General features: G+C 34.0%; 1 protein-coding gene across 1 annotated transcript in view; it reads right to left on the bottom strand.

The window, feature by feature from the left end:
• Positions 1-24,264, bottom strand: part of Xrn1 (5'-3' exoribonuclease 1) — a 116,479-nt gene that overhangs the window by 14,403 nt on the left and 77,812 nt on the right. Inside the window, exons 30-39 of the mRNA XM_027933726.2 lie at positions 19,980-20,049; positions 18,075-18,282; positions 16,012-16,107; positions 12,929-13,037; positions 9,450-9,511; positions 7,386-7,508; positions 6,520-6,679; positions 4,449-4,630; positions 2,108-2,221; positions 1,912-2,014 (exon numbers count right to left, since the gene is read on the bottom strand). Coding sequence (XP_027789527.1) covers positions 1,912-2,014; positions 2,108-2,221; positions 4,449-4,630; positions 6,520-6,679; positions 7,386-7,508; positions 9,450-9,511; positions 12,929-13,037; positions 16,012-16,107; positions 18,075-18,282; positions 19,980-20,049 — 1,227 coding nt within the window. The remainder of the gene's footprint in view (positions 1-1,911; positions 2,015-2,107; positions 2,222-4,448; positions 4,631-6,519; positions 6,680-7,385; positions 7,509-9,449; positions 9,512-12,928; positions 13,038-16,011; positions 16,108-18,074; positions 18,283-19,979; positions 20,050-24,264) is intronic.

Raw genomic sequence — 24,264 nt, 5'->3', positions numbered from 1 at the left:
AAACTTGTACTTGGAATAACAATTCTGCTACTTAGTAATTGTGACCTTAGAGAAGTACTTTTTAACAAAAATCAATGTATTACATATACACTGTACTTCACATAAGTTTTCAACATAAAACAACAGCCACATGTTCTACTCCAGGTTTAACTAAGTTTAGATGTTCATTTCCATACTGCTCAATACTGCTTATGCTCCTAATGAGTAATTTATCAATTTTAAGCATTTTTAGAACTATTGACTGGCTATATAGATCAAAATTCAGTTATTTTGCATTACCCTTCACTACTTGCCCTGTCCTCCTAATATATGTATATATTTGCTTAATAAAGTGTTTATGATACATAATTGTTTAAATTTTGTCATTGCAAAGCAAGATTGTCTGATTATGTTTCTTTTCTTGTAAAACTTTATATTCTGGTCGGAAATTATCTTTTAAAAGCTGCTTAGTCTTCTTTGTATCTATTTTTAATGTTTTTTCAAATGTTGCCTGGATAGCAGATAATCTGCCTTACTTGCCAAGACTTCCTTCTGCTTCCCAGTTGGAAGTAGTTACTTTCTAGACTTGTTAAGCAGCCGGCATCCTTACATCCTTTACTTGAGTATATCAGATCTATAGATCTGCAACTTTTTCTTTTGGTCTCATGGTTTTCTTCTTTCTAAAATTATTGCTTTGTTTGCTAAAATAGGTAATCCAGTAACTTTTTCATTTTTATTTTTCTGGTACTAGGGTGCTCTATTATTGAGCTACATTCCTAGTGAGAAAGGTCTTGTTAAGTTGTGCAGGCTGGCCTCAAACTTCTGATCCTTCTGCCTCAGCGTCTTGAGTCACTGGGATTACAATGTGTACCACTGTGCTCAGTTCCAGTAACTTCTTAAGAAAGGGTACATAAGAAATAAAATAAATTTGCATGTCTGAAAATGCCTTTACTTTTACACTAGATTTACTTTAGTTATGTAGAGAAATAAGATAATGGGGTTTATCTTCCTAGGTGCCTGCCCCCCATTGTGAATTAGAACCCGCATATCAAAGAAAAAAATCTGGCTTTTGGTTCTTTGGGATTGGCTTTTTTCACTTAGCATAATATTCTCTGGCTCTCTCCATGTACCAGAAAATGCCATAATGTTGTTCTTCTTTAAGGCTGAGTAATAATCCATTGTGTATGTAGCACATTTTCTTTAACCATTCATCTGCTGAAGGGTACCTAGGTTGGTTCCATAGCTTAGCTATTGTCAGCTGAGCGGCTATAAACATTGATGTTACCATGTCACTACAGTATGCTGATTTTAAGTCTTTTGTGTATAAACTGAGGAGTGGAATAATTGGGTCAAATGTTTCTGAGGACTCTCTGTACTGGTTTCTAGAGTGGTTGCACTAATTTTTAGTCCCACCAGCAAAGTATAAGTGTACCTTTTCCCCTACATCCTCACCAACATTTATTTTTTCATATATTTGTTGTTCAATTTTTCTCCATTTACAATGATATTGGCCTTTGGTTTAGTGTATATATCTTTTACAATGTTGAGGTATGTTTCTAATATCCCTAGTTTTTCTAGTGTTTTGAGCATGAATGGGTGCTATATTTTGTCAAATGCTTTTTCAGTATTTATTGAGATGATCATGTCCCTAAGTCTATTGACATGATGAATTACATTTACTGATTACCATATGTTGAACCAAGCTTGCACCCCTGGGATGAACCCTCTTTATTGTGGTGTACTATCTTTTAAATATGTTTTTGTATTTAATTTGCCAGAATTTTATTGAGAATTTTTGCATCTATTCTTCTTTATTCCTAGACATCTTAGTATATATATTTTTTTTAATTAAAAAAAAAAAAAAGCTTCTTAAAAGAACTTAGTAAAAACAACAACTCAGAGGTAAAGACTTACAGAAGCAACATATCTTACCAGTAGGTTGGGGAAAGACTGGAGGTATGGTTCCAGCTGGTACAGCGGGAGGATAATTTGGAAATATTGGTGGAGGCAAAGAAAAATTCACTCCTAAAGAGCCCTGTGAAATTTTAAAAGTTATAAGACAGTAAAACAAAATGTTTGTATGGAAACTAATTAAAAATTCAGTAGAGAAGTCATGGACAGTTCTTACCAACTGTTGTAAAGCAAAAAGTGCAGCTTTCTCCTTGGCTTCATTTTCAGAGTGGCACTGTGGCCCGTGTACCAGTAAGCCATTAGATAATTTTACTTGGCAAACTGTCATTGTCTAAAAAAAGAGAATAAAGATGTTGATGAAACTATGTTAAGAAGTCTAACTCCTCTCCCAAAGCTTAGTCTAAATGAGTGGGATAATTTCATACAACAACCTGTAAAAGAGAATAAGGAATTCAAAAAAGGACTATTAGTTTAAGTGCTGAGTTTCCAGGCAAAAGTTTTATAACTGTTGCTTTATCTTTTAATGTTTCAAAGCAAATATTCTCTGGGCCATGTATGGTAGGATGAGCCTAGGATAAGATAGGAGGATGGCATGAGCCTAGGAACGGAGACCAGTCTGGGCAACACAGCAAGACAGGAAGAAACAACAACAAACTAAGATGGCACAAGGGTCAAGTATTGTGATGCAAACAAAAGCCAGCAAAACCTTTTTTGTATGTTGATAATTAGAAATTATGGAATAAAATTTTGCTGAAACGTGGTTGCATTAAAAATATTAGTGCATATGATTACTTTCACACTAAAACTGTAGAATTGGGAAGTTGTGACAGTGGCCCTCAGACCCACAAGGACTAATATATTTATTGTGTCTTTATAGGAAATTTTTGCTGAATCATGCTTTAAAACCATCTTTTAATTACCTGACGGTTTGCTGATATGAATTCACTGCCCAAAGTTAAAAGACTCAGGGGTTCTAATTTTATATTTTGATCCTTCTGCCTCAGCCTCCTGAGTTGCTGGGATAACAGGTATGTACCACCACGCCCAGCTATACTTCAAGTTTTTGATTTACAAAGATTTATTTTTTAAATTCTATTTCTTTCAGGGTCTGGGTATGAAACTTGGCAGTTGAAAGCTTATCTAAGACGTAAAAGGCCCCGAGTCCAATCTGTACCCAGAAGAAGTCTTTTTCTTTTTTTCAAAAGGTATTAATTTTTATATTATTGGTTTAATTCTTTGTTTTTCCTTCTATAACTTTTTTTTATTGTGGTAAGATAATACAACATAATATTTACTATCTTAACCATTTTTAAGTATATGATTCAGTAGTATTAAATATATTAATAATGTTATGCTATACATCACCACTGCCCATCTCCACAGCTCTTCATTTTGTAATGCTGAAATTCTCTACCCTATCCTATTTTAACTCCATATTTCCTCCTCTATCCAACTGGTGTTAACCACTGTTTAAGTATCTCATACAGATAGAATCATATACTGTTTGTCTTTTTGTAACTGGCTTATTTCCTTTAGGTTAATGTCCTCAAAAGTTCATCCATGTTGTAGTATATGTCAGAATTTCCTTCATTTTTAAGGCTAAAGAATATCCCATTGTGGGGCTGGGGATGTGGCTCAAGCGATGCGCGCTCGCCTGGCATGCGTGTGGCCCGGGTTCACTCCTCAGCACCACATACAAACAAAGATACTGTGTCCGCAGAAAACTAAAAAAATAAATAGTAAAAAATTCTCTCTTAAAAAAAAAAGAATATCCCATTGTGGCCAGACCCAGTGGCACATGCCTGTAATGCCAGGGTCTTGGGAGGTGGAGGCAGGAGGATCAAAAGCCAGCCTCAGCAAAAGCGAGGCACTAAGCAACTCAGTGAGACTCTATCTCTAAATAAAATACAAAATAGGGCTGGGCTTGTGGCTCAGTGGCCGAGTACCTCCAGGTTCAATCCCCAGCAATCGCCCCCCACCTCAAGAAAGAATATCCCATTGTTTGGATATACTACATTTTGTTTATTCATTCATCCTTCGAACACTTCCACATTTTAGCTATTGTGAATAAAGCTGTTATGGATGTGGTTGTACAAATATCTGTTCAAGACTCTTTTAAATTCTTTACGGCATATGCTGAACTCATGATCCTCCTGAGCCGCTGGGATTATAGGCATGAGCCATTGAGCCTGGCTGTTTTAATTTGTAATATGATAAATATAGATGTAACTTACGCCACCAAAAATGCTTTGGGTTCCTTAAAAAAAAAGGGAGTTTCAGAGGCTAAAAAGTTTGAAAATTGTTGCAACAGACCAAGATCTCTACCAAGTTCTATCAGTCTAAAGAATTTCATAGGACACTTGCTCCCCAAGTTCCTTTCTGTAAACTTCTGTTTGGGTTCTAGTTATGTAAAAATGGAATAACCAGAGTGAGAACCAGAAATTTGCTGTTCATATTTTAAATTTTAAAAGTTCCATTACCTTTTTTTCTAGCCAAAGATTTTCAGACAATTTATTTAAGTTCTGTGTTTAAGAATTTATACAGATGGAATACTATACCTGAGGTGTTCTCAGAAAGGAGAAATCTGGTTGTGGCATTCCAATAAGGGAGCAAATTCGAGAAAGTTCAGTTACTGGAGTGGGCACAGGAGGGATCTGGCCAGGAACAGGCCAACACACATTGTCCACAGATGGAACATTATGGTACTCATTAGCACTGTGAGGCTTGTTCATATAAGATGCTACCAAAAATACAAAATGGACAAATATATTAATAAAATACCTCAAATTATGCAATTACTGTATTTATAGATCACATAGGAAAATGCTAAATATTTAAAGAAATGAATCTCCCAAGAAGCAAATATAAACTAGTATTGCTTAAAATTATTGAAACTTCAATAAAAAGTTTTTAGATGATTATAATTGATTAATGATAAGTCATTAAGATAAAAATTTAAAAATAAGTAGTTAATTTCCCCAAATTAAAATCTTGAGCAACTAATGATTACATGGTATGGTTACAGGTAAAAATCAAAACAAATGACTTTCTTGAGCAGATCTACAATTAATGCTTAAGTTTTAAGGCTTTGCCTTAGATCTAATTCTTGTAATTTTACCATACATTCCGAGATACATAGAACAAGAATTTAAATTTTTTTTTTGTGTGGTACAGGGATTTGAACTCAGGGGCTATACCCTTGTCCTTTTTATCTTTTGAGACAGAGTCTCAATAAATTGCCAAGACTGTTTCTTCTGCCTCAGTCTCCAGAGTTGCTAGGATTATAGGAGTATATCATTGCACCTGACTGGAAGAATGTTTTTGTTGCTTCAAAATGATTCTTCTTACAAGGTTTTTGAAATTAAATCTTTTAATTGTGTTTTTATATAGATGACTAAAACATTTTGAACATTCACATTCTTCACTAATACCTTGGTAAAGAATTAATCTAGTTTTCTACTACAGAATATAAAAAGATATTAAAGGGCTTCCCCAAAGTCACAGAGCCAGTTACTTCTGTAACACTGGCTGGATTCTGAACTATTAGATTCTTGGGTCCAATTTCACTATATTGAAATTAGTAAAATTTACTTGTTTTGCACATTGGGACTATTTTTACTCAATTTTATTTTAAAATTTTATTTTGCTGTATTTCAGGAGCATATTATCACTTGATAATTACTAGTTTTCTAGTAGCTTTTGAAAATTTTAATCAGTTATAGCAATATTCACTGGAGTAAACACAGAGCTAGGCTTTGCTTTCGTTTTAGATTTTGATCTTTAATAAATCCAGAATTAGGGCTGGGGTTGTGGCTCAAGTGGTGGAGCATTTCCTAGCACACCTGAGGCACTGGATTCAATCCTTAGCCCCACATAAAAATAAAACAAAGATATTGTGTCCACCTAAAACTGAAAAATAAATATTACAAAAAATCCAGAATTGATTATTCAAAAATATTTTTTATTTTTCTGGGAAACTTTTGTGTAAGTCATTCTTCCTGGTAGCCTTTGGAAGATAATTACATAGATAAAATACTCATGTTTAAAGGACACAGAGAGTAGGGACAACGATGACTATTTATTGAAATGCAGCTATATACCACACATTATGCTACAGGTTTCAGAGATTTTAAGATAATCACCTACTCTTCATAGTCTACCTCCATTAATAATTTTAAATTCATTTAATGTTTTTTCTTTCCTATTTTTATACTGGTCAAATTATTTTAACATAATTCTAATACCAATTATTGGCACCTGTAATGTGTCAAGTCTTTATTGCCTTATATATGTTATTTAATTATTACACTAGTTATTTGCAATATGTTTAAATTACATAGGCACTTTTAAATTATTGAGGAAAAAAAGCCAGAATGTGAAAACCTTTCAAGGTTTAGGCATCTATAGAATGAGAAACTGTAATAGTACAATTTAAGTCATCATAAGAAGACTTAGGGATTGTATAGTTTTGGTTACACAATTACATTTTTAGATAAATGACACAAGTAAAAATTATACTCTTAAGAAAACTAGTTTTATCTTTTAAAAAAACAAATGATAAAAAGAAATAAATGAACTGACTTTCTGGGAATGATATTGATTATTAGTAGTAGTACTCAGTTTACTTACCTAATTTCTTATTTTGTTTAGGTTGTGAGGACAGTCTATATTCATCTCTTTTATTAGAGGAAACAGTGGCTTCATTACCAAACTTTTTCATTTCATTCTTACGGTCCATTGTGTCAGAACCATCAATTTTTAGAATTTCTTTCAGCATTCGTGTTCCTTTCTTTTTTGAGAATCATTCATATGGAGATGGTGGGGATGGAAAGAGGAGAGTTAACATTAGGTTCATACAGTTTATCTTTCTTTTTGATTTTTTTTTTTTTTAAATATTAGGGCTCAAACCCAGAGCCTGGTGCATGGTAGGCAAGCCCTCTACCACAGAGATATATCTCCAGCCCTTGATCTTTCTTTTGAAGAGTTCCACTGTTAAAATTTAGAGGCTAAGGCAGGAGAATCACAAGTTCAAGGCCAGTCTGAGCAACTTAGCAAGATCTGTCTCAAAATATAAATTGAAAAGGACTGGAGATGTAGTTTATTGGTAAATACCACTTCTGGGTTTAATCCCCAATCCCCCATGTATCCCCCAAATTAATATGCTAACTACATTTATATAGAGAGCAAAGCAAAGCAATAGTGAAGAGCTGAAAATAAATTAGATTCCAGGTATAGAAACAATATTTATTGTTCTGCTTAATCTTAGCCTAGCCACTTAGAAGCAATGTTTGAAAATGAGGAGCTTTTTTCTAACAGGAAAAAAGAGAAGGATGGCTAAATTGTCCAAGGCAGCCTGTTTTTCCTCACAGGATACTAATACAGATGCACTACAGCAACCTACATGAGGGAAAAGTATTTGAAGAGCCACATGGGGTATGTATACATGGCCAGTAGTAGAGAAATTACCATAGTACAAAAAACTATAGCATACAAACCATAGCAAATGATTGTGGTGACAAATGCTCTTCATTTGAAGGTTCTCCATGATGGGATGACTGTGCTTCGTTTTCTTTGGAGATATTCAATGACGCCAAAAAGTTCTCAATTCCAGAGTTAAGCTAAGAAGAACAAATATATGTGGATGAAGATGAAAGTAGAAGGAGACAGCAAAAGCTATCAGTTTTATGCTCAAAACTGGTAATTAAAATTTCACTCAATCATCTTTCCAGGTGTTAAACTTTGGGAAGAGAAACTAAATAAATATCTTTTACCTTATCAATAGCATTTGGATAACCAGTCATAACCTTTTGCTTTCCTGAGACTTCTGGACTTTCATTTCTTTTCAATAGCTTAATATTACATTTGGTAGGCCCTCCAAAAGTCTATAAAAAAGTAAGAATGAACTTTCTGTGCAAATAAATTTTATTTGCTACTTATTAATATTCATTTAGAATGGCTACAAATTTTTATGTGCTGCTTTCCTTTTCATATCATAAGGAAAAAAGGGGCCTGTAAACTTGGATGGGAAAAAAATGATTTCTCTTCATTAATATCTAAATGAGATTTAGCATTTCTTTGAATCATGAACATAGGCCATAAACCACTTATATGGATGGCATGTTTGCATCCTCCTCAAATTGCTATGTTGAAACTCTAACTCCCAATGAGTATTAGGATGTGGGGCCTTCAGGAGGTTAGGTTTAGATGAGGTCATAAGTGTAGAGCCCCCATAAAGAGATTAGTGTTTCTTATAAGATGACAAAGAGAACAGAGCTCTTTCTTTCTACCATATTAGAATTTAAGAAGAGGGATTATTTGCAAGCCAGGAAAAAAGCCCTCACCAGATCCTAATTGTATTTCAAAATTGCAGGTTTTTCTTTCAAACCTTTTAAGCATTAAAAACATCATTCTGCCAATGCTTTCATCTTGGACTTCCCAGCCTCCAGAACTATGAGGAAAACAAATGTTTGTTTTTTTTAAGCCACCAAGTCTACGGTTATTTTTGTTACAGCAATCCAAGAAAACTATGATAGCAGTGTTTTTAACTGTATTTTAGAATAGTGATTTTCATTCAAATCTTGTGTTTTATTTTAGCATTAAAATATTATTCAGAGAATAATAATGGTTTTACCAAAAGTCCATAGGCTTCACTATCGTACAAAATTTTTTTCAGTATTTTTTAATAGAAGGATATCACAGCAAAAGAGTTTTGAAATAAAAAGACATTAAAAGTCAGAAAAGTAAACTATTTACTGGTATCTACATGTTAATGGATTCTAGTTACTGAAAATATGATACTTGTCAAACTTTCTAAGATATTTTTTATAAATTTAATAGATTACCAGCTTATAAAAGTTTTTTGTTTTTGCTTTTTGTGGTGCTGGGTATCAGACCCAAAGTCTTGAATATGCTAAGGAAGTATTCTACAACTGACCTACATCCCCAGGCTGAGATCAAGTTTTTGAAAATATGTATTAAAATATAATGTGCACGCAGAGTGTAAATATCATATACATACATGTCAAATTCTTTGATTATAAAATGTATACATGCTTTTTATCAAATGCCAGGGAATATATAACATAAAACAAATGATCTCAGTTTCCCCCACACCAATCTAATTCCACAAAATTTATACCCTGCTAAGTTTGATATGTTGTTCCTTCCATATAGTATCAATGCATACACAAATATATATTTCCACATGTTTTATACATTTACATATAGATCTATGTATGTATAATAGATTATATAGATTGAGAGAGCCTATAAATGATCAATATTTTTAATCTTCATTTTTAAAATGAAGAAATTAAGGTTGTGAGGTAAAAACTCCTCAAGGCCACCCAACTACTACATGGAAAGATCAGGATTTCAGGTTCCCTAGTTCCAAATTCTGCATTCCAACTGTTCAACCTTCCATTCAAGTGACCATCAACCTATATTTCAACAATCTTCCTGCCATACACCCTGTAGATTTGGTTGAAAAAGTCACAAAATTTAGGCAGATGCCAAAGAGTTACCAACTGCATAAAGAAATTTGACTTTAGGAAGCTTACCTGTTTATTGGATGTTTTTTGTGACCTACACTCAGTTTTAGGACTCTTACACTCTTCTTTAACTAGAGACAAGAAAACAGAAATTTTGGTAAATGAAAGAGCTCACTGAACAACAATTAAATTTACCAAACGTTTACCATAGCAAGGAACTGTTAATAATTCAGAGAATTTACTTTAAATTCAGAGAAATTAAGACTGATTTAAAGGATTTTATAATCTAGGGAAGGATAGAAGATATATTTGCAGACAATAATAAGGGAAAAGGAAAGTGGAATCTGAATTAAACCTTGAAGGATGGTAGATTTCCAAAGGGAGCATAGGAATCTAAGTATTCCAGGCAGAAGGAATAGTGGAAGAAGAGCAGAAAGCAATGAGTGCGTTACGGAACTGTAAACAAACCAGTTCCACTGGTAGGTAAGGAGTATAACAGAGCTGAATGGAACTAAAAGCAGCAGGTTAGAGCCATATCTGCAATTAAAATTGGTAGGGTAAGCAATCAGAAAAGTTTTGAGGAGGTAGTAATGTGATCAGAATTGTGTTTTAGTAAGATTAAAATTAGCCTATTAGCTAGACAGAAGAATAAGAGACAAATAAGCTATTTTAATATTCCTGTTAAGGGAAAGTTGGAGAGGCGATAGGAAAATTAAAATTTGACAGACTATATGATTTAACAAACCAAAGTATGTAAAGATGAAGGAGATGAGGACAAGAGGCAAGAAAAGCATAATTTGTAATCAATACATACTATTCTATAATTTTGGATATACTGGATTATATAGATGTACTGTAACATATTTATACCACTTTCTTATCACTGGCTGTTTATAAAGCCAATCTGGGGAGGGGCAAAGACGGGTGGGGAGAAAAGAGAAAATAAGAAGGGAAGGAAGGGAAATAAGGAGGAAAGAGAGATGGAGGAAAGAAGCAGGGAGAGGGAAAGGGGGAGGACAAGAGATGACAGGAGGGAAAGGAGAGTGAGAGAGACAAGAAGGGCAATGCCTTGGCTAAGTACTGAAGTCATGACCCACCAAATACAGAGAACTCCTCAGCACAGATTGGGAGGCTTACTGGTTCCAGATATTAAGGAATGTTAAATAAAAATTATAGAAGGCCATTGTTTTGGGCCAAGATCCTGCACTAGACCCTAAAAGGTCAGACTAAAAATCAAAATGGAATCAATTCCACTAAAAGTGAAACCAAAGTTGAGTTGTTAACTTGCCTTCTGAGAACTCAGGAGAAAGAACAACTAAATTTTCCCAATAGGCCAGTTTCAACAGGCATGAGAACAAAGTTCCTTGATGTTAGCCAGTTATTTTTCCATTGTTCTGTCTCCATGTCTACTACATAAGGAAAGTATCTTAAAATGATCAGTCCACTTTTTAGTCTTTGTTTGTACTTTCTTTAGCCTTTTCCTATCTATAAAACCAACTTCTTCTGCTCAGGCCATGGGAACACTTACTGTAAGCAATGAGGTGTTGCTCAATTCTACAGTGGCAAACAAAGCCAATTAAGACATTTACTTATTTATTTACTTGATTGATTGCAGTACTGGGACTGAAACTAGGGGTACTCTTACCAGTGAGCTACACCCCCAAGTCCTTTCTTAAAATGTAATTTTGAGAAAGGGTATTATTACTAAGTCCATGTCCAGATGAATTGTATCAAACATTTAAAGTAACACTAATACTTCTCAAACTCTTCCAAAAAAATACATAAGGAGGGCTCATTTCTCAACTCATTGTATGAGCTCAGTACTACCGTGATAACAAAATCAAAGCCATCCCAAGAAAAGAAAATTACAGACAACATCATTTATAAATATGCATGTAAAAAAGAACTTTAAAAAACTACCAAATTAAATCCTGCAGCACATAAAAAGGATTTACACTGTGGCTTAGTTGGATTTATCTCAAGAATGCAAAGTTTGTTAAACATGAAATATAATCAGTGGAACACACCATAAAAGCTGAATAAAGAACAGATCATCTCAGTAGATACAGAATAGCACTTGAGGGCTGAGGGGTTTAAGCACAGCGGTTAGCACGCACATGTGAGACCCTGTGTTCGATTCTCATTACTATAAAGAAAAGAAAAAAAATAATAATAAAGAAAAGAAAGAAAGGAAGGCAGGCAAAACCAACCAACCAACCAACAAAAAACCCAAAACAATAACAAAAATGTGTTTGAGGGGCCTAGGATATAACTCAGTAGTAGAGTGCTTGCTTAGCAAGCATGAAGTTGTGGGTTTAGTCCCCAGCACTGCAAAATAAATAAACAGACAAATAACCCAATTAAAAAATTAACTAAGCATTTGAACAGATCTCTAAAAAAGATATGATAGTTAATAATAAGCACATGAATATCTGCTCAACGTTATTAGTCATTAATGAATTGTAAATGAGAATCCAAGGAGATCCTACTTCACATCTACCAGGATGGTTATCATCAAACAAATGGACAATAACAAGTGTTGTGATCAGGCTGGATGCTTACATATGGAAGGCAGATGTAAATGGTATAGACACTTTGGTATAGCAACTTTGGAAAAAAGTTTGGTAGTACCACAGAAAGTTAAGCACAGAGTTACCATATGACTCAATACTAGAAGTAGAAGAATTAGAAGTAATTCTCTCAAGAGAATTACAAATATATGTTCTCAAAAAAAATGGTACACATATATTCATCATATCTCCAAATGTGGCAACAGATGAATGGAAAAATAAGTGGTATTCACACAGTGGAATATTATTTGGTCATAAAAGGAATGAAGTACTTACAGATACAGGCTATAACATGAAAGGACCTTAAAGGTCATGTTTTCTATTTTTTTTTTTTTTGGGGGGGGTACTAGGGTCTGAATCCAGGGGTATTTAACCACTGAGATACATTCCCATTCCCATCCTTTTTTATTTTATTTTTTACTTTGAGACAGAGTTTTGCTAAGTTGCTTAGGGCCTCCCTAAGTTGAGGAGGTTGATCTCAAATCTGCAATTCTCCTGCCTAAGCCTCCTGAGTAGCTGGGATTACAGGTGTGTGCCACCACACTCAGCTTCTGCTTTTATTTATATGAAACATACAGAATATGTAAATTAGAGGTTGTTAGGGCCTAGAAGAGTATTATTATTAGTGAGTATGATGTTTCTTTTTGGGGTGATGAAAATGTTTTAAATTTAGATAGTGGTATTGATTGCACAACTTTATAAAAACATAAAAAACAAAATAACACAAAACACTGATTGTATACTTTAAAGGATGAATTTGTTTTATGGTATGGGAAGTATACCTCGAAGCTGTTTTTTTTTTTAAAAAAAGAAAGCAGGTGAGGCTGGGGTTGTAGTTCAGTGGTAGAGCACTTGCCTAGCATATGTGAGGCACTGGGTTTGATCCTCAGCACCACATAAAAATGAATAAGTATACAATTTGATGTTAAAAAAAGAAACAGATAATATACAAGTAAACCTTTCTAATTTAAAACTTACATTTTCTGTGAGGGTCATGTTTCCTTTGTTGGTATTTAATACTGTTGTCATTAAAGCCAGATTTATGCTGTTGAGTTACTTGACTTATTTCTTGAGGTAGAACTGCACCCTGCAAGTTAAAATGCTTAAGAATAAGTTAAATAAATCTTAATACTATAACTATTACTTTTCCTCAACTTTTAATTAATAATTACTTTATTATTTTAATAAAAATTACATAGTTCCTTAGGAAAAAAGTAAGATAGAAAAGCAAACAGAATTTAAAAAACTATCCAAAATTCACCACCAGCAATAAAAATAATTTACATAATGCTCATCACTGCAAACATTTCTCCAGGCATCAGTATGACAGCAAGACAAATAGAAAACAATCCTTTTATGAAAGTGCTATTTTCTTTTTTTTTCAAAAGTCATATTTTAATAGAATTAAACCAAATTTTGTTTTAAGTTAAACACTGAAACTAAAGAAATATTAAACTTTAGGTAAATGTTTCTTTACAACAGAAATAGCAGCCTTTCTAGATGTGCTTTGAGATAATCCTACCTCTGGGGGAGGTGGGAGCAGGGAGTGAGCAGGAGAAGAAATAGCTCTGGACAAGAGCAAGGTAGTACAAGGACCTGTGTTTGGGGCCTCCCTAAATTGCTGAGGCTGGCCTTGAACTTGTGATCCTCCTGTCTCAGCCTACCAAATTGCTGGGATTATAAACTGGTGTCACTGCACTGGGCTCTTGCTAATTGTCTTAAGTACTGTAATGTCTTCCTATTACTTGACAATATCAATATTAATAAAAATCAGATACTGGGGGAAGGAACATGAAAGGGAATGCAAATTAACTAATATCTTCAATTTAAAATACATTTGAAGCCAAGATGTAAGATTAACAATTCTTAGCAAAGAGGTAAGAGTCAAAGTCATTGGTCAAGCAATAAGGCAAAAAGGGGAAAAAACTGTTGCTGAATTTAGAGGAACAGTTCCTAGTGAAAGGTTGGAAGAGCACAAGTTAAAAAAAATTTTGAATAGAGCCAGGCATGGAGGCTCACACCTATAATCCCAATGATTTGAGAGGTTGAGGCAAAAGGTTTGCAAGTTTGAGGCCAGCCTCAGTAACTTAGTAGGACCCTCAGCAAGTTAGTGAAACCCTGTCTGGAAATCTTAAAATAAAAAGGGCTGGGGATGGAGCTCAGTGGTATAGCACCCCTGGATTCAATCTCCAGTACCAAAAAACCAAAAACCAAAGTAGTTGCATAGATGGATATAGACTACAAGGCTCTCAGGGTAATATTTCCATCCACTCATCCATTCACTCATTCATTTTAAGAGAAAAGTCTTGCTGTGTTTCTCAGACTGGCCATGAATTCTTTCCTGGCCTAGGACAGTCTCCTGACTTAAGTAACTGATAGCAGATGGGACCACAGGTATGAACCACAAAATGCACCTTGCTAACATTTCCTTTTAGAACAAAACTTCTTCAAAGAACTGCCGTCTCTAATTGCTGCCTCCACTTTTTCTTCCCCTTTCCCTGTTTTTTTTTTTTTTTAAGTCGTCCCCCCCACCCCCCGCCCCACCTCAATACTGTGGATTGAACCCAGGGGTGCTCTACCACTGAGTTACATCCTCAGCCCTTTTTGTTCTTTTATTTTGAGATAGAGTCTTGCTAAGTTGGCTTTAAACTGATGATCTTGCCTCAGCCTCTCCAGGTGCTGGGATTACAGGTGTGTACTACTGGTATTCTCCCCTTCTCTCTTAAACACACTCCAGTTTAAGTGTGATTATACACAAAGATTATACTCATCATATTACTGAAACTGCTCCTCAAGGTTCCCAATGAACTTCAGGTGCTAAACTCTATGGTCAATTCTCAGTTTTCACTTTTTTTTTTAAAAAAATTCAGTATTAGGGATTAAACCCAGGGGGAGTTCACCATTGAGTTACATTCCCAATGCTTTTTATTTTGAGACAGGATCTCACTAAGTTGTTGAGGCTGGCTTCAAACTTGTCATCCTCCTGCTTCAGCCTCCTGAGTTGCTGGGATTAAAGGGCTATGCCACTGTGCCTTGCTTTCATGTGTGTGCACATGCACATGTTTAAGATAGAACCCTGGGCCTCCAGATGTCAGGTAAATGCTCTACCTCTGAGCAAAATCCCCTGATTCCACCCTCACTTTTTATGCCTGTTTTACCATCACATTTGCAATTTTGTCCTCTCTAGCACAGATAATGCCACAGGACACTGAAACAGATGAGGTGCTTATGGTGCAGGCTAGTGGATTATAGACAGAACAATTTTTTTTGACCCACACTGAGAAGTTAGGTTAGTAACTAGCAAAAAATTTAGCAGGAATTAACTCTTTGCCCTCTTCATTTCTTTGAGACTATTCTTTTAGCAGCATTTCTTTGCTCTTTTGTTGCTGTGCTGGGGAGTGAACTTAGGGCCTTATGAATGTTGGTAAGCTCTCTGAGCTATACACCCTCAGCCCTCTTTCATCTTCTTATTTTTATAAAGGAATATAAATTTGCTCATTCATATTTAACAAATCAACTTCTAGTGTAAGATTATACATTCAAGTGGAAAAAAATAAGTTATTGCCATTAAAACCTTTGTTGAATTTAAAATATAGCTACTGTTGATTTTTTAAGTAGCTTTTAAAAAAATCCAAAACTGCTGGGTGTGGTGGCACATGCCTGTAATTCCAGTGACTTCTGAGGCTGATATAGGAGGATCATGAGTTCAAAGTGAACCTCAGCAAAAGTGAGGTGGTAAGCAACTCAGTGAGACTCTGTCTCTAAATAAACTACAAAATAGGGCTCAGAATGTGGCTCAGTGGTCGGTCGAGTGCCCTGAGTTCAATCCCTGGTACCAAAAATAAATAAATAAATAAATAAATTCCAAAACTGACTTAAAAGAAAAATGTACTCTCACTCACCAGTCCTAAAATGTCATGTCTAAAAATAATTACCAAAATTCATAATCAAAACTGTCTTTTTTCTATTTTAGGAGAAATTTTTAATTATTGCAAAGCTGAAAGAAAAATTAAAAAAAATCTTTTTAAAAATGAATTGTTCATCAAATAAAGAATACTAACCTTCTCTTGTATAGTTGGCTGGAACTGCTGAATTTTTCCAGATTCCTGTAAGGATTGCCAAATGTTGCAAAATTCATCATCATCTTTAATAGGTGCCTAGTGAAGCACAAACAATTTCTTAAGAAAATTAGGACAAAAGTTCATACGAAATTATTTATTTATTAAAATTATTTAGTTGGAGGTTGGATATTTATTTTCATTATTTGAAATCCCTGAATTTTTGTTTTTTCTAGAGCTTAGCTCAGTAATTATGAAAGCATTCTACTAGAATGAAACTAGTCTTTTTAAATATGCAAATGTTTTGAACGGGTTTACTTAAAAAATAAAACATAAGAAAGACTATAAAAGATTATACTCGGGTACAATCAGTGATGTGATTTAAACCACACTTTTTAAATAAAAAAAGAAAACTAAGTCAAATTAAATTTCCATTTAATTTGTGTAAACTGTGAAAAACTGCTCATATTTGTGTAATATGAGTTAAATTGTATTCTGTTGTCATATATAACAAATTAGAATAAATAAAATTAAAAAAATTTAAAAAAAGATTTTATTTGTGCTGGGGTTGTAGCACAGTAGTAGAGAGCTTGCCTAGCATGTGTGGGGCATTGGGTTCTATCCTTAGCACCACATAAAAATAAATAAAATAAAGGTCCATCAACAACTAAAAAACAAAGATTATACTCAATATCTCACCAACAGCTTTTTTCCCTTCTAACAAATTAGTATATAATCTCATTTATACAAACATCTAAAGATTTTGTTTTAAAAATTTCTACTTTACATAAAGTAATCTCGGTAAATTTAGAAATTATCTATTAATTTATAAATTAGAAATAAATTTATAATTTGATTATTTATGGTTATAATTCATAAATTATTAATTTATAATTAATTTAATTAAATTGATTTAATGCAGTTTAAGATTCTGAAAAAACTTGCTCCAAAATTTAATAGCAGTTACCTATGCTCCTTGAAAGATTTTTGCTTGTGTTTCCTTTGTTACTATCTAATTATATGTTTTCCAACTAGTCTACAATATATATGTATTATTTGGTTTAAAAAAATGTGTTTAAGCCTAAAAATTGGGGCCATTAATTAAATACAGTTCAATGTTTCAGAAAAGATAATTCAGTTTTTGTGTCCAGAAAGATTAAGAAAATCATCCATGGGCTGGGGTCGTGACTCATGGTTGGAGCACTTGCCTAGCATGGATGAGGCACTGGGTTTGATCCTAAGCACCACATTTAAAAAAACAAAAAAACAAAAACCAAAAACACAAAGTTATTAAAAAGAAAAGAAAAGAAAAGCAAAGAAAATCATCCATGGATTACATGGTGGGAACTTAAAAACTGCTTTTGACAAATGTAACTTCCCTTTGAACTTTTCAATTTCTAACATTCATAGAAGATAGACATTTAGATTATAAGAAAAAATTTAAATAATTTAAAAAGTAAACATAAAAAACATATTCTCAAGTTCATTCTTTCAATTAATCTAGTTTTATTTTTTATATGTTTTTAAATTGTAGATGGAAACAATACCTCTATTTTATTTATTTTTATATGATGTTAAGGATTGAACCCAGTGCTTCACACGTGCTAGGCAAGTGTTCTACCAATGAGCTATGATCCTTGCCCTAATGTATTTTATTTTTAATAAAACTAATTTAATAGCAGCAGAATGAATTCTTTTCTTCTTCCTTCTTTTCTTTTTTTTTTTTTTTGGTGGTATAAGGATTAAACCCAGGGACCTTCTGCTTCCTAAGCAAAACCTCTACCACTAAGCTACATCTCCAGCCCTTAAAAATTTTATATTTTGAGACAGTCTCAATAAATTGCCCAGGCTGGCCTTGAACTTGTGATCATCCTGACAGTCTTTGGATGAGCTGAGTAACAGCATTCTTCATTAGCCTACTATTTTAAAACAACTTTGAAATTGATTTGAACTACACTTTTTAAATAAAAAAGGAAAACTAAGTCAAATTAAATTTCCATTTAGAAAGTCTGCCATGATTTGTGATTTTGTAAAGAAGATGGAGAGAAGTTAAAACACTGACTTACTTGAGTAGGAACAAAAAGTGACTGAGGAGAATGGTTGAGGCCTCCTAAATGTGAGGCAGAAACTGATAAATTTGGGCTATAGTGATTCACAGCTGGCTGTGGTTTCACAATGGCTGTCAACTTCTGATTTCCTGTTTCAGAGCGACTCCCATGAGAAAGGTTCACCAAGGCACTTGTTGGTAGTCGATAACCTCTACCAGGTGAGCACCTAAAAGTAAAATGGTTTATCAGGATCAAAAGGAAACAATACTAAATATGCTAGGGAGAAGAATCAAATAATTTGGGGGTAGACAATCCATCATAAGAAGTAATAAACTGGATTATAGGCATGCACCATCATGCCTGGCTCATTTTCACATTTTTAAAAAGATTTTGAGATAGTGTCTTGCTAGGTTGCTGAGGCTGGCCTTGAACTTGTGAATTTCCTGCCTCAGCTTTTTGTCACTGGGATTACAGGTGTGTGCCACCACACCAAGCAAAAGTATATAGTTCTTTTATAAGAAACTTTTTTAACTGCAAGGTTGCTATAAAATACCAATTTTAATGAGAACTACACTTAGCAAAGATTCCATATTATGAAAATCAGTATTCTGCAGGCAGTTAATCTTTTACATAGCCCTCTATCAGTCAAGCAATCCACTGCACTTAACTAGGAGAGGGAAAAAAGACACTGGGAGGAAAAACCTAAAAACAGACTAAAACTATTTTCAAAGGTTACTTGGCTAAAGTTACTAGTAATCAAACATTTTTATGAAAAATAAAATCAAATAAGGATCCAGATTCTGTTGCTGCATTTGAAGAGTATAGGCAGAAAGGTCTTTGGGCAGCAAGCATATTCAGGTTTCTTTTTCTTTTTTTGTGGTACTGGGGATCAACTGCAGGGCCAAGAGCATGCTGGGTTAGCACTCTACCACTGAGTTACATACCCAGACAATATCTGAGTTTTAACATGATAATAATAGCATCTTGAAGGGAACCATTTAGAACAAAGATTGAAGATTGTGAGTTTATGCCAGGCAGTTAAATAAGAATAATTTAAAATTTTTAATTACCCAAAAACAGAAGAGAAGAGGAAACTGAGCTAGATTCACTTTAGTCTTCTAGTTGATTTTAGAAGAGCAAAAGGAAAACTGTACAGGATTTTATTTTATCCTTATAATAACCTAGTGAAAGAGGATGCTGATGGTCAGATGTTTTTAACTAACCTACCCAAGGTTAGTTTAAGTGAAAGAGCTCAGACTTTCTAACACACCATGGTGCCTTTATACCATCATCTTTCCCATAAACTTTAAACTTTGAGTTAGAATGCTCTCAAAATGAATTCAAGTCTTACTTAAGTTAAATCAAAAACAATTCAAACCTAGTTCATTAAACCTGCTACCTTCCTGTTCTATTGCTCTTTTCCTTCCTAGTCAGGTTTCTCAAGTGTTACCTTCATTTCCTGTCTCCACTCCACTTGCTATTCACACCTCAAACCACTCCAGTCAGGTCCACCACTCTACTGAAATATTTACAAGTCACTGAATTCAAGGGATATTTCTACTCCTCAAGTTACTTAACCATAAATATCCTTTGTTATATATGCTCTCTTTTTTTTTGTCTTTCTGAGCACTCTTCACTGTTCCTTCTTCTGCCAATTAACTACTATTTATTTTTCCTTCCACTCTCTTATTACATTTTAATTAAATAATTAATACTGTAATTAGTTGCTTCATTATCTCAATAAAATTCAAACTCTATGAGGGCAGAAAGCATGTCTGCCTTATTCACCATGATATACTGTGTAGTAAGTGTGGTATCCTACATAAACTATGAACTAAACTGTGGACATACAAACAAATAATGTAAAACCCGAGGCCACGTGGACATAGTCACAAAATAAAATCATTATTTGGAAATACAAACCTTATTGTTAAGCCTCCAGGAAATTCTTCATCAAATAATACTTCAAATAGTACATCAGCTTCTCTATTAGCTATTGAAGGAGAGAGAGAGACTAAAATCATATAATGAAAAATCACTGATAAGTTTTAGAGTGCTCAGAAGCTATTTTTGAAATCCATATAAAATATTCTGGATGTGAAGAATGACATGTAACAATATAGTGCTTGAGAAGACCACTATACCCCAATTCCCAGCTAAGTAACCACTATCTTCAATTTGACAGTTATGATTGTTATATATATATATTTTTTTTCTTTTTTTTCAGTGTTGGGTATCGAAACCAAGGTCTTGGGCTGCTAGGCAAGTGTTCTAACATTGAGCTAAAAGGCATTTCTTTATACTTTTACTACACGTGTACACATGTTAATGATATGTAGTGTATTGTTTTCTAAGTTTTGAAACATTATATACATGTTATCATAGACAATATATTCTTTTGTCATTGTATCTGTGAGATTCATTCATGTTATACTGTGCGTCTAGAAAACAGAATAAACGCAAAGACACATGAATGAATCTCACAGATAGCAATGCTATTATAAACACTGCTATCACGAACATTGTATAAATCTGTCCTTTAACCATATCCTTCCCTAGGTTAGAAGTGAAATTGCTAGTTGTAAAGAATGCACTTATTTATTTATTGGATATTGGGGATTGAATGCAAGGGTTTTGTACCATTGAGCTAGGTACCTAGTCCTCTTCCTTCTTCTTCTTCTTTTTTTTTTTTAAATTTTGAGGCTCCTGCCAAGGCTGACCTCAAACTTATGATCAGCCTCAGCCTCCTGAACTGCTAGGATTACAGTGGGCACCACTGTACCTGGTTACATTTTTTTTTTAAAACAGCTTTACTGAGGTATAAGTAACATGGGATAAATTGCCCATATTTAAAGAATATAATTTAATGAGTTTTAACATAAGGCATTAACCATGAAGCCATCATATATAACCATTCCTGAACTTTAGATTGGGCAACGGGGAGGATGGGGAAGAATTATGAGGCAGGAGTGATGGTGAAATGAGATGGACATCATTATCCTAGGTACATGTATGATGCATGAATGGCGCATCTCTACACTGTGTACAACCAGAGAATTGAAATTTTCTGCTACATTTGTGTACAATGAACTGAAATGCATTCTGCTGTCATGTACAACTAAGTAGAACAAATAAAAAATAATAAATTGGAAAAAAAATCACTTCCCAAAGTTTCCTGTGTCCTTTTGTAATCCCCACCCTCCTTCCCTGGGAAACCACTAAAAGTCTGCTGTCACAATAGGTTAGTTTGTATTTCTAAAATTTTATATAAATAAAATCATAGAATATGTATTCCTCTTTTGTCTAGCTTCTTTCAGCATAATTATTTTGAGTGTCATTCTCATTGCATGTATTAGTAGTTTTTTCTTTTTTATTGTTTGAGAAATATCTCATTGTACAGGTATCTAACAATTTATTTAACCACTCACCTGTTGATGCACATTTAGATTATTTCCAGTTTTTTGGTCATTATATACAAAGCTGCTTCAAAGATTCATGAATGAGACCTTGTTTTTGTTTAAGCCTTCATTTCCTTGGGTAAGCCTCTAGGGATGGAACAGCTGTGGAACAGCTGGGTTTTACAGTAGATGCATGTTTAATAGCTTTTTTAAAAACCTACTTTCCAAAGTGGCCGTATCTTTTATATCCCCACTGGCAATGTAGGAGAGTTGCAGTTACTCCACAATACTGCTAACAGTTTTGTTTTGTTTTTACTGCTAATATTTAACATTAAATATTTTAATATTTAAAATTTTAATTTGTTATATGAGACAGTAGAATGCATTACAATAATTTTTTTTTTTTTGGTACTGAGGTTTGGGGATTAAATCCAGGGCCTTGTGCATGGTAGGCAAGTACTCTACCAGTAAGCTCCATCCTCAACTCTTCTTATGGATTTAATTTTTATTTCTTAATGACGAATGGTTTTGAGCATCTTTTCATGTTTCTGCCACATATCTTCTGTGGTAAAATATCTGTTCAGCTATTCTTTTTTTAAATTTTGAATTGTTTATTACTCAGTTGTAAAAATTACATATTCTAAACACAAGTATTTTGTTGGATTTACAGTTTGCTAATATTTTCTTTGTATGTGGCTTGTATTTTCATTTCTGTAATAATGTCTTTTTTTTTTTTTTTGGTACCGGGGATTGAACCTAGGTCCTGTGAATGCTAGGAAAGTGCTCTACAACTAGTTACATCCCCAGCCCTTTTAATTTTTTTTTTTAAATTTTCTTTTTTTTAAATTTTTTATTGTTGGCTGTTCATAGCCCTTTTAATTTTGAGATAAGGTTTTGCAAAGCTGTCTGGCAGCTTGTGATCTTTCTGTCTCTGTCTCCTGAGTTGCTGGGATTACAGAATTGTGCTACCATATCTGTTATGTAGCAGTGTCTTTGAAGAGAAAACATCTTTTATTTTCATGAAATCCAAATGATCAATGTTTTCTATTTCAGGCTTTCTATGTGCTATTTAAGATATCTTTAACAAACTCTATATTATTAATATTTTTTTCTTAGAAGTTTTTGTAATTTTACATCTTACATAAGTCTCTGATTAATTTTAACTAATTTCTATAGAAGGTATAAGGTGCATTTAATTTCTTCACTATAAAACAATTGACCATAAACGTATAGGTCTGTTTCTGGAGTCTAATTCTATTCCACTAATTTACACACAGTCTGTTTTTATGCCAATCTACACTGTTTTCCACTATTCAATCTTTATACATTTTGCAATCAGGTAGTAGAAATTCTTCAATTTTGTCATTTTTTCAAATTGATCTGACTAGTCCAGAGTCTTTGGATCCTATATAGGTTTTAAAAATCATCTTGTTGATTTCTGCAAAATAGGCTAATAAGCACACCTGTAATTCCAGCTTCTGAGGAAGCTAGCTAAGGCAAGAGGATCAAAAGTTCAAAGCCAGCCTTGGCGATTTAGCAAGATCCTGTCTTAAAACAAAACAAAAGCCAGGCAGGTAGGGAACACCTATAATCCCACCACCGCAGGGGAGGCTGAGTCAGGAGGATGGTAAGTTCAAAGCCAGCCTCAGCAACAGAGAGGCGCTTAGCAACTCAATGAGACCGTCTCTAAATAAAATACAAAAAAAGGCTGGGGATGTGGCTCCGTGATCAATCCCTGGTACCCCAAGAAACAACAAAACAAAACAACTAAAACAACAACAAAAATAAATTTAAAAAAAAGCAAAAAGGGCTAATAATGTAGCTTAGTATTAAAGTACCTGCCTAGCATGTGTGAGGCCTTGGGTACCAACAACAACAAAAAAAGATGAAAACAATGTAATTAATTTCTTGCTGAATTCTGGTCCTGCTTTCCTTTGTTACAAGTAAGCATAGTGCGGTGTCAGGGCTCATTTCAAATAGAGTCTTTCTTACGAAAATAATTAGGATGAAAATACAATATAAAAGAATCACTGATCAATGTTATTTAATGAACTGCCCTATTTTACTTAAAGTTATTTCATGTACAGTAGAAAGTAGTGCACTTTGGGAGTTGCTTGTCTAAGATATTCATGTTGGTTGATTTCATCTGTGAACTTAGGCTGTGGTGTCCAGCTGTTTGGCTAAACATTCATGTAGATATTGCTGTGAAACTATTTTTAAGCTGTGACTAACATTCAAGTTAGCAGACTTTGAGCAAAGTAGATTACTCTTCATAACCTGTGTGGGTCTCATCTGATTAGCTGAAAGTCATAAGAGAAGATTTGGGATCCCCCAAAGGAAGAAATCTACCTCCAGACTCAAGCAAAATCAGTTCTTGCTGGAATTTCCAGCTTGTAATTTTGGAGTTGCCAGTCTCCATAGCTACATGAGCCAATTCCTTAAAATCAATCAATCAATCAGTCACTCTTCATTCAACCAGTTTTATATCTGTGGAGAAGACTACACAATATCTGCCACCATATGACCCAGCTGTACCACTCTTTAGTATTTATCCTAAAAAAAATTACAGTGATACATGCCTGCCCATATTTATAGGAGCACAATTTCACACTAGCCAAACTATGGAACAGCCTAGGTGTCCATCAATGGATGAATGGATAAAGAAAATTTAGTATGTATATATAATGAAGTTTTATTCAGCCATAAAGAAAAATGAAATTATGTCATTTGCAAGAAAATGGATGGATGGGGTTGGGGATGTGGCTCAAGCGGTAGCGCGCTCGCCTGGCATGTGTGCGGCCCGGGTTCGA

The sequence above is a fragment of the Marmota flaviventris genome, chromosome 8 (genome assembly GCF_047511675.1).
Source record: "Marmota flaviventris isolate mMarFla1 chromosome 8, mMarFla1.hap1, whole genome shotgun sequence".
Classification (NCBI taxonomy): domain Eukaryota; kingdom Metazoa; phylum Chordata; class Mammalia; order Rodentia; family Sciuridae; genus Marmota; species Marmota flaviventris.
Note: the sequence above shows the minus strand (reverse complement) of the source record. Positions and strands in the feature narration are given on the sequence as shown.